Here is an 11390-nt window from a genome sequence, read left to right as displayed (position 1 = left end):
TTTTTTTTTTTTTTCATTGTCATCATCATGATAATGAATCATTATATATATATATATATATAAGCCTCCTTCCATCTGGGCACACGCCCATTTTTTTTTTTCTTCCATCCAATACTATGCACATGCGTTCTCCCTTTTTTTTTTTTTTTTAACATTTTCTAATCTCTTCGACCACAAATAACAATATATTTATTTACTTTATATATATATATATATATATATATATATATATATATATATAAAATTAACCCTAGCCTAAAATCGAAACCTTCCAAGGAATTTTTTTTTTCTCATCTAGTAAAACTTAAGGTCTCCCAAATTCCAACAATAAAATCAAAATCTTAATTTTTTTTTATTATTTTGATATTAAAACGAATTAAAAATAAAATAAACTATCCATAATCTAGATTTGGGTTTTTCAAAAGATATCTGATGTGTTTGAAATTAATCAATGAATCTAAAATATTAAACTAGGGGTTAGAATCTTACCTATAAAGATCTGTTCTTCAACCTTGAAATCTGACTCCAACCTACGTTCTCTGAAATTCTGTGAAAAGGAACTCTATTCAGAAAAGAATAGAAAGAAATAGAATTTCTAATTTATACCTAGGGTATTTATTCGTAAAATTACACTTTTACCCCTTTTCCACTTTATTAAATTAATTAATTAACTAATTTAATTATTATTAGTAATTTCCTAAATCACCCTTTAAAAAATACTTGGGCGTTACAGGTTCAAAATAGATTGAAATCTTTTATAAATGGTAATCTTATACACTATTTGTACACTTAGTACATTTCCCTTATACAGTTAGTAAATACTCTTCTATAGTGACACAAATTTCATATTTCCGTAATGCATATATGCCTATATTTGTATTAAACATGATTCTAGTAGTTTGATTAAAAAAATGATGAAAAACTTCAATCCAATTTTTTTATGAACATATTACATTTTTGTGAAAAAAATATACAATTGACCAATTCCTTTATTTAATTGTGAACATATTATATTTTAAAAATAAAAAAGAATAATTAATAAATGAAATTTAATTCTTTTTATTATCTTAGTATTAAAAAAGGTCTTCAATTTTCATTTTTAACAATATTTTTCATTTTTTTAATTAAATGTATTTTCAAAAAGAGACAATATAGAAAATAAAAATAATTTTTTAAAATAAAAAATAATAAAAACTAGAAAAAATATTTTAAAACCAAACTCAAACATAATCTATATAATTTTTAACTACTTGTTTTTATTCAAAATGAGTAAACATATCATTTAACCCTTTTGTACGAGAAAAAAAATCAATCTCTACTATACTATGTATTGATATGATCCATTTTTAAATACGAAAACATTTTAGTTGGATATTTAAAATAAAAACTCTTCATCTATCCTCTTTCTCTCCTTTTCTTTTTTCTCATTCCAATAAATTTTCAATTAATTCAAATCATTAAAAAAATTCCTTAATAAACAAATTTGGAACATTCATATAACTTATTACAAAAGTCTATGTTCAAAAAATTATTAAACTATGGAAAGAAAAAGATTAAAAAAAAAACTTTAAACTTTTTATTTTATAATAATAAAAAAATAGTAAATATATTTATTTTAAATAGTGTTTTAATCATTAAATTATTTACTTGTAAAATGTAAAAAATAATTTTTATTCATTTAAATTAATATTTTTTTCAAAAGTATGTTCCAAAATAATTTTTGAATCATTAATATAATTTTTATTTATTTATAATTTAAAAATAGAAAATAATGTTGATTTTTCAATTATTTTTAAAGGAGTTTAAAAAATAATAAAAAATAAAAAATGATTAAATAAAGGAGAATTTCATGGATGGGGCATATAAAGAGTGGTGGTATAAAGACAAAATGATGGGTGTAAGTAAAAAGGGGTATTTTTGTCTATTCCAACCTTATATCCTTACGATCAATTATAGGTGTTTGGAGGATCTTTTATTAATTTTTGGGCCTAGCTGAACCCAAAACACAATTCTCCCGAAGATCATTTCTATTTTTTTTTATTATGTTATTCAATATATATATAATTTTTATTTTTTAAACATATTTAATTTTACAATAATTTTTTATTATTTTATAAAATAAGTGTATAAAAAATAAATTTATAATATATGAGATATGTATATCCTAACAAATCCTATGTAGAAAGGATATAAAAGAGAAAATAAATAATAATATATCTCATCACTCGTCAACCAAACATGAAATCGGATATGATATCCTTTATGTTATCTTATGTCATGTTCTATCTAGGAAACCAAACGTGGTCTTATGATTAAACTTTTAAATAGTACCCCCCATTGTTCATAAATGCCTAGCCAAATGAAATAATGACTTTCCTGATCTAGCTTTGGGTTGGGCTTGGTCATTACTTTTATGCAAGTGATTGATTTTAAAAAATATTAAAACATTACTTATAGTATAGTATACTAATGGAATGTTTTTCCCCCACTAACCTATAAACCTTGAAGGAGTTGAGATCATGTCTACTCCATATCTTCTAAGTACGTGCCACTACTAATTGATTCATTCCGGGAAGATTATCAATTTGTCGGAGGTTTCAAGTAGGAGCCAGTTGCGCCCCTGAATCATATGAAAGTCTGACAACTGGGGTCAAGCATCACATGTGTGATATTAATGCAATGGTACTATGGATTATGGCGTTTTGTGGATGGTTGCGATATACTTATTGACATTCCATCTACCACAAAGCAACTACAGAAGACATTCTACATAAAAATGATAAAGAGTCATGGATTTTAGTATAAATTTGCTCTGATTTTTCTAATATTTCAACGTCGCATTTATTTCGTTTAAACAAAGGAAGCTTCAAAGTCATGGGCCTTGGAATCCATGTTCACGTTCTGCCGCCCATAGTTTGCTTGTGTTGAAGGTATTGTGTGCTGCCTATTAAATGCACTATATGAACACCTTTTGAACTTCAGATGTAAGATTGGAGAGCTTCAAAGCCATGGGCCTTGGAATCCATGTTCACGTTCTGCCCATAGTTTGCTTTGTGTTGAAGGTATTGTGTGCTGCCTATTAAATGCACTATATGAACACCTTCTGAACTTCAGATGTAAGATTGAATTCCCCTTGAACCAATAAAAAATTCATTGAACCTCACCTACAAGGCTGCGGGTCAAACCCTGGCGCTCAGGCGTGGGTGGGATTCTCTTAACCACCGGACCAAAGGCCTTTCAATGCTAAATTTGCACATTGAATAGGATTACTATAAATAAATTAATTTTAATTATGTTGTTATATTTTTTTATAATAATTAAAAATAAAATAAATATAAATTTGTAAATAAAATTATGAATGCTTTTAGATAAAAAAAAATTATCCATATTGTTAGTCAAAGAGTTCTCTTAATTAAGTTTTGATGATAAAGGTTAAGTTTACTAATGTTAAAAATTCAAGTTTCAAGTCTCATTATCAATTTAAAGAGAAGCTCAAAGTATGCTTTAGAGAGATTTAAATGACGAGATCTATCTTTGAAAACTCATACGGTTTACGAACTTTTGTAAGATGAATTTCTTAAGTACACTTAGGATTAAATTGTTTTAATGTACTTTCAATGCATTCATTCATACTTAATTAGCTTTTCATGAAAGTGACCTTAAACGTTTAAAATTGAATGAATATGTTTTATATATTGAACTCTTGAGCTAAATTATTCTAAAATTGCCCTATAAAGGTTTCTAAATGAATTGCCCAAATTTTTAGTAGGTTAAGATTGAAAAAGGAAGGATTTTGGACAATTTTAAGCTCAATCAATCAAGAAAACTTTGAACTGGTCAAATTAGTTGGGAAATTGATTCAACCAGTTAGGTTTTCCCAGTTAAGTCTTCCTCATCGAGAACCGATCAAGCACACTCAAAATCTTTTTATCTTCTAGAACCTTGGTACTATTAGCAAAGACTTTACCTTTCTCAGTTGAGCGACGATCACTTACAAATGCATTAAATGGTCCAATAGCTAACCAACTGTTTGAACTAGAGCTTGACTAATTGAGACTAATTTTATAATTTAAGGTGTTCAAAACTACTTTTCTATAAATTAAGAGATTCCATGCATTAACTTACTTGCCTACCATTTTCTCTCATTCAAAGTTATCAACTCAAGTGTATTTATTCCTTCACCTACAAATCCATTTAGTGCTTCAAGTTGGTATTGAATTTGAAGGGAGTGTATTACCCATTGGAGTCGTGAATTTAAGTGTAAAGATTGAAGACTTGGTTTGAAGCTTTAGCTAGTGAACCCTTACTCAAAAAAGAGATTGAGAAGATTGGACATGGGCAGGTATACCAAAGCACTACAAAAAGATTTTATATCCTCTTCCTTTTACTATCTACTTATTTACTTCAATTATTGTTTAATTTGAATAGTCTTTTGAAAGGTTTTTATCACCCAATTTATCACCCATTTTGGGTGCTTTTCTCAATCAAATTAGCCTTATTTCACACATATATCATCATTTTTTATGTCCTTTAATATATCCAAATGAAATATATTATAACTTTAATATTAATGTGTTTTTAAATTTTGTGTATTATTACAAAATCTCACAAAAGATATAATACATATATAATTTTTAAAGAAAACAATTGAATATGTATATTCTTTCTTATTTTATCATGTCTTGAAGTTTTCTATGCATTTCTATAAGTTATCATTAATTTTTGTCTTATTGATAGTTTTGTCAAATTTTTTACCAATATATCTTGATATATTCGTAAAATCCAACTACTGATATATCCATAGAGATTGATATTTTCTTCTTTGGATATGACGTATATGCACTTAACAATACACTAAAAATACAATGCATTTCAATATGACCTAATTTTGCTTTTTAGCAAGTAGCCACAAGCTCGAAAGCGAACAACTATAATTAACCTTTTCTTAGGCTTATATATGGGCTTAATAAATATTATGCGGGGAGGCTTGAACATATGACATTCTAGAGACTTTGATGCCATGTTAAACAACTATTTTTTTTTAAAAAAATTTAATGCTAAATTAGTAATTTTCCTAAAGACTTAAGTTTGTAAAAAATTAGTTACCCAACATGGTACATGAACCTTGTTGGTGGAAGGTTTAGTATTCGAACCTTACCGAAGCATATTATGTTTGTTTCTTATGTTACATTAATTTATTAAACCCAAAAAGAGACTATTTTATTTCCCCAATTTATTCAGCCATGAAGAATCTAGCATAAAGGTATTTATATTTATAAAATAAATAATAATAACTAAAATAAATTAAAAAGATTATAAATAATAACAATGATCATAATAATTAAAATTAATTAAAAAAACTTCTTAATTCTAAAATCATTTTTAGGACTTATAAGAAAATAAATCATCCTCAAAAGAGCTTATAAATTAGACTGAGTAGTTCAAATAATTAGAGTTTTGTTGATATTATTATTATTATTATTATTTAATACAACTATTTTTAATATTACTATTTTATAACTATTATTATTAAAATATTCGCAATATTTATTTTACATTATTTTATTTTATTTTTTTGGGGAATAAAACAGAAAATTATGATTATTTGCAATGGGCTTTTGTATGATAAGAAAATGCTTGGATGACCTTTTTGTAGGGCTGCCACATGTTAGGTTAGAGAAAAAGATAGCCAAGGCATTGAGAGGATACATGTGATGTGGGGGGGACGCTGCAAAGTGGCTTTTGAATATGCTAGACATGTTCCAAATGCTTTGAGTTAATGTTATCAGTGGGTGAACCCCACTTTTGAAACGATTTTTCATTTTTATAAAATTTATAAATAATTTTATTTGATGAAAAAAAAAAACATATCATGTGCCACGTGTAAAATGCAATTAAAAAATATTTTAAAAAGGGATTAATTTTCGTATTTTAGTGTTGCTTCAAATTTTGTGTTTGAAAAAGAAATAAATACTATATAATTGAATTTATTATTTGGAACTACAGTCATGATTGGATACAAGTAAGAGATTAATTATAATGGTTCAGAAATTATGATTGGATTTTTCTTCAAATTTAATGGGAACATAAGATTTTTATTTAGTTAAAATTTTAAAAATATTATAATTCTTTTAATATTTAATAAAAATATTTTTAACATCTAGTTTCAAACATAAAATTCAGTTAGTTTGTAGTAGTGTTTACGAGTCTGTTTTATAGTCATTTTAGGAATCGCTTGTAGTATTGAAAAATAACTTATAGTGTTTTTTGGAGAAATACTTTTAAAATGTGTTTTTATAGTGATTCTAGGAAGTGTTTCCAATCTTTTTAATACTTGGAAAATAAAAATTTTCAAGTATTAGAATAACAAAAATACTTCCTAAAATCATTACCAAACACACTTTTAGAGCTTGTTTGGTAGTGATTTTAGGAAGCATTTTTAATATTTTTAATATTTAAAATTTTTCTAAGAAATGTTTTTGACATTTCTAATATTTGAAAAATAAAAATTTTCAAATATTAAAAAGACTAAAAACATTTCCCAAAATCACTGTTAAATGCACTTAGAGTGTGTTTGATAGTAATTCTAGAAAACGTTTTTAGTCTTTCTAATACTTGAATGATAAAAAAAATTAAGTGTTAAAAAATTTTAAAACACTTTCTAAAATCACTTTTAGGCTCTTAGTTTGATTCTAGAAAATGTTTATGATATTTCTAATGTTAAAAATTTTCTAAGTGTTAAAAACATTAAAACCTTTCCTAAAAGTCATTCTCAAAAGTACTCTTCATAAAACAAATATTTCAATTAAAAACAATTTGAATGGAAACACTCCCAAACATACCCATCTTTTTCATATGTTTTTTATTTTATTTTTTTTATTTTTTATTTATCGTTTAACTTAAAAATTAAAGGAGGAATTGTGTTTTCAACCCAACTAGGTTGGGTAATTATGGTAAGGTCTTTCTATTACTTATAATTAAACCCAAAACCCAATGAAAGAGTAGAAATTGAGAGGAATGATATTGTCTTTAAAAAAATCTCTAAAATACATTTGACCATTAAATGAAAAAACTAACCAATCACCTCACATTTCTAATTCTCTCTTTGACTTTTTTACCCTTCTCTCACCTATTTAATAGTGGAACCAAGTTGAATCATTTTTCTTCATCAAATTGATATGAAATATGGTTAAAAATTATTATTGCCAAATGTATTTTTAAAATGAATAACTTTTAAATACCTCATTAAATATTATTCTTTTTTCAAACTTATATAATATATAATAAATATTTTTTTAAATATGTTGAAAACTTACATAATATATAATAAATATTATTCTTTATTTCAAACTTATATTATTTCTCATATATATATTAAATATTCCAATCATCTAACTTGTAAATTATATATCATCAAATATGGATTTTTTTTTCAAATTTATAGAACATATAATAAATGCTTTTTAAATACCTTATAAAATATTATTAATTTTTTTTTCTAACTTGCAAATTAGACACATGATGTTTATTATCTCTCATATTATTTTGAAAATAATGTAAACACTCACATGCATATATATAATATAAATCAAGAAGAAAATATTTATAAGACTAATTTACCAACCTTCCAATAATTTTGAAAGTGTAAATAGGGTAATTGGCCAAATTAAAGTCTTCAAAATATTCAAAATTTCTCCATTCCAAAATTATCTAATTATTCCCCACACTAATCCTAAATATTTTTGAATAAAGATTTAAATATTTAAAACCATTAAAATAAATATTTTCTTATTAATGCAATTTTTTTCAAAGTAATAAGATAAAAATCATGAAATCTTCAAAACTATAATTACAACAAATATTTTTAATTTTAAAACTAATTTCATAATTTAAATTAATGATTTTAAAAAATAAAAATATTATAAAAATAATTTTTGTTTATTTTTAATTCCATTTAAATATGATGTTTTTAACCTCTATTGATAACAATGAAATTATGTTTATAAAGGCAAAATAGTAAAAATATATATTTTATTTAGTTTACTTATAATGAATAATTCAAACATGATTGATTTTAATTTTATTTCCTATGTGTTAATTTTTGTAGGGAATGTTTTAATGACATAGTTTGGTAAAAAAAAGGAAAAAAAAAACTATTAATAATTGTCTTAATGTCAAACTCAAGTTATTTAAAAATTGAACAAAAGCTATTAGGAGTCTTGTACACCCTTGTACACTTGACACATTTTCCTTGTACAATTAGTGTAATACTCTTGTACAATGATACAAATTTCATATATTTCCTAAGTTATATGTCCATGTAGGTATATTAATCATATTTTGAATGGTTTGGTTGAGAAAATGGTGAATGACTTGTGGTCAATTTTTTTTTTCCCAAATATCATTATTAGGGAAAATATTGGAATTTTCATGTGAGAGTTAAATAAAGTACATGACATAGGTGTACAATCCTTGGGTGATAAGGAAAATAAAAAAAGTGGTTTAGAATCGATTGAAATCATTCACAAAGGATAATCTTGTACACCTTTGTACAATTAGTATATTTTCATTGTACAGTTAGTGTAATACCCTTGTAGAATGACACAAATTTCATATCCCTTCTAAGTTATGTGTTCACGTAGGAGTGTTTAACAATATTTCCAATGGTTTAGTTGAAACGATGGTGGATGACTTAAGGTCAAATTTTTTTTTCCCATATATCATTATTGGGGAAAGTATTGGAATTTGCATGCGGGAATTAAATAAAGTGCATGACATATGTGTATAATTCGTGAGTGATAAGAAAAATAAAAGAATGACTCATAATCGATTGTAACATTTCACAAAGGGTAGCCTTGTACACTTTTGTACATTTAGTACATTTTCCTTGTATAGTTAGTGTAATACAATTGTATAGTAGCGCAATAAATGAATAAATGATTTTTTTTTCATATAAAAAAATAGTACTAAACAAGGTTTTCGATTTTCATTTTTAAAAATAGTTTTTATTTTTTAATTAAACGTATTTTCAAAAAGAGACAATATAAAAAATAAAAATTATTTTTAAAAATAAAAAATAAAAAATAAAAACTAGAAAAATATTTTAAAACCAAACTCAAATATAATTTATATAATTTTTAACTACTTGTTTTCATTTAAAATAAGTAAATATACATTTCAACCTTTTTAATCTGTACTATTGTAGACCCCCCATGAGAGACAGCTGATTGTTTTTTTCATATATATATATATATATTTTTTCTGACCACCCGGGAACGGGGCTGCTTTGGGCGGCCATGGGATGTGATCGGGCTAGCTGGTGATGGCGGCCAGATGGGACAGAAGGCAGAGAGTAGGTGAGGGCTGTGGAAAGAAAAAGCAAAAAAACGAAAGAGAGAGGAGAGGAGGCAGGAGCTGGGGGGCAGAGGAAAAAAGGAGAAGTTACAGAGGAGAGGGGGAGCTTGCTGGTTCCGGGGGATCTTGGGAAGTGAAGCTTGAAGAAGAAGGGAGCGTCCCCAGGTATGCCATTGATGACTCCTTGCTTCTATTCAGCATCTGATTGTCCCATTTTATTTTTATTTTTATTTATTTTTTCTTTCTTTCTTGAGTTATTTTCTGGTTATTTTCCCCTTGATCCAGATATGGATAGCTAGTGGTTGATGTATTGTTGTATGAAGTTTGAGTTATAAGTGTGCTTTGATATTATTGACTCATGCTTTGTTCACAAACCCTCGTTTAACCACTCACATCCGAGATCACCATACCCATCTTTTTTTTTTTTTTCCTTTTTTTGGATCTCCTCATGCCCATCATCTCTCACGCACATCCCCAACTCTGTCATCCCTCACCACACTCACCCATTATCGTTCCCACCACCATTTTCTCTCTCTAGCTCCACCCCCTACGTCAGCTCTCTCTCCAGCCTAGGACGTGGCTCTGGAAGCGGTGTTTTTCTTCTACAGCACTCCGGCGAACCCCATGCACTTCGCACCTTGCGTAATGCTGTCGCCATCCATTTTCACCGCAGCCTCGTCGTCCACCAGCGCCGGGTTCGATTCCTCCACGCGGCTCGCCTGCTATGGGAGCTCCGCGGCAGCAACGTCGAGGATGCTGTCAGCAAAAGAGCTCTTCCTCAATGGCCAGATTCCGGCCGACAAGGCTCTCCACGCTCCCACGAAGGCTGCAGCAGCAAGCTCTCCACCGACGCCAGGCCGCTGCAGTTGGGCATGTCCGAGGTGGCGCGAGAGGTTGGCAGCTTGGACCAACTCTGAGGACCTCCGGCGACGCCTCTCTCACCTCCGCTTTCTCTGTCGTAGTCTTCCTGAGGTGAAGGACAAGAGCACGTGGCTGAAGGGCCCAAAGAGAAGATGAGTATGGGTTTGGATTTTAGTGGGTTGGGCCCAAAAGAGAAGCCCAAGTTTGTGAAGGCTTTAATTGCCTTGGGCTTGCCCATTGACATCTTTGGACTTGGGCTTGGATTGGGGCATTAGGCCCAGATTTATGATGGATGATTAAAGCATAAATTTCTCAATAAATTTTCTCAACCCCAATTTCTAAACCCTACTTACAAAACTTGCATATTTAAATAATTCTCCTAAATTCTGCTTTTTAAATTTAATCCAGATTTCCGAAATTCCGATATTTTATATGTATTTATCTTTATCACCTTATCCATTTATTTATCTATTTAAATTTAAAACTTACATTTTTTTAAATAATTCTCCTAATCCAGATCTTTAAATAACGCTTCAAAATCCCGATTTATAAATTTAAAATTCCAAATTCTGAAATTTTAATTCTCACATCAATTGATTTAATCATCGTTATTTATTCATTTGTTCATTTTTAAAATTCAATCTTAAAATAATCTTTCAAAATTCCGACTTCTAAATTTAAAATTCCAAATTCCGAAATTTTAATTCTCACATTAATTTATTTAATCATCGTTATTTATTCATTTGTTCATTTTTAAAATTCAATCTTAAAATAATCTTTCAAAATTCCGACTTCTAAATTTAAAATTCCAAATTCCGAAATTTTAATTCTCACATTAATTTATTTAATCATCGTTATTTATTCATTTGCTCATTTTTAAAAATTCAATCTTTAAAATAATTTTTCAAAATTCTAATTTCTAAATTTAAATTCCGATTTCCGAAGTTTTAAATTCTCACATCAATTTATTCAAATCATCATTATTTTATTTATTTATTTAAAATTCTATCATCAAGCAATTCCTCAAAATCCCGATTTCCAAACTCAATTTCCTAATTTCCGGAATTCTAATTTCCATATTTATTTATTCAATCATTATTCTTGTTATTTATTTATTTATTTAAAATTCTATCATCAAGCAATTCCTCAAAATCCCGATTTCCAAACTCAATCTC

General features: G+C 27.4%; 1 protein-coding gene across 1 annotated transcript; it reads left to right on the top strand.

The window, feature by feature from the left end:
• Positions 1 to 9307: 9307 nt before the first annotated feature.
• LOC117907609 lies at positions 9308 to 10613 on the top strand. Its single transcript, XM_034821206.1, has 2 exons — positions 9308 to 9519; positions 9640 to 10613. Exon 2 carries the CDS (start codon positions 9979 to 9981, stop codon positions 10369 to 10371), a length of 393 nt encoding a protein of 130 aa, XP_034677097.1. The 5' UTR covers positions 9308 to 9519; positions 9640 to 9978; the 3' UTR covers positions 10372 to 10613.
• Positions 10614 to 11390: the final 777 nt, after the last annotated feature.

This window comes from Vitis riparia, chromosome 18 (genome assembly GCF_004353265.1).
Source record: "Vitis riparia cultivar Riparia Gloire de Montpellier isolate 1030 chromosome 18, EGFV_Vit.rip_1.0, whole genome shotgun sequence".
NCBI lineage: Eukaryota > Viridiplantae > Streptophyta > Magnoliopsida > Vitales > Vitaceae > Vitis > Vitis riparia.
Note: the sequence above shows the minus strand (reverse complement) of the source record. Positions and strands in the feature narration are given on the sequence as shown.

Coding starts and splice junctions, on each gene's coding strand:
- LOC117907609 (XM_034821206.1), top strand. CDS start 9,979: ATGCACTTCGCACCTTGCGTAATGCTGTCGCCATCCATTTTCACCGCA.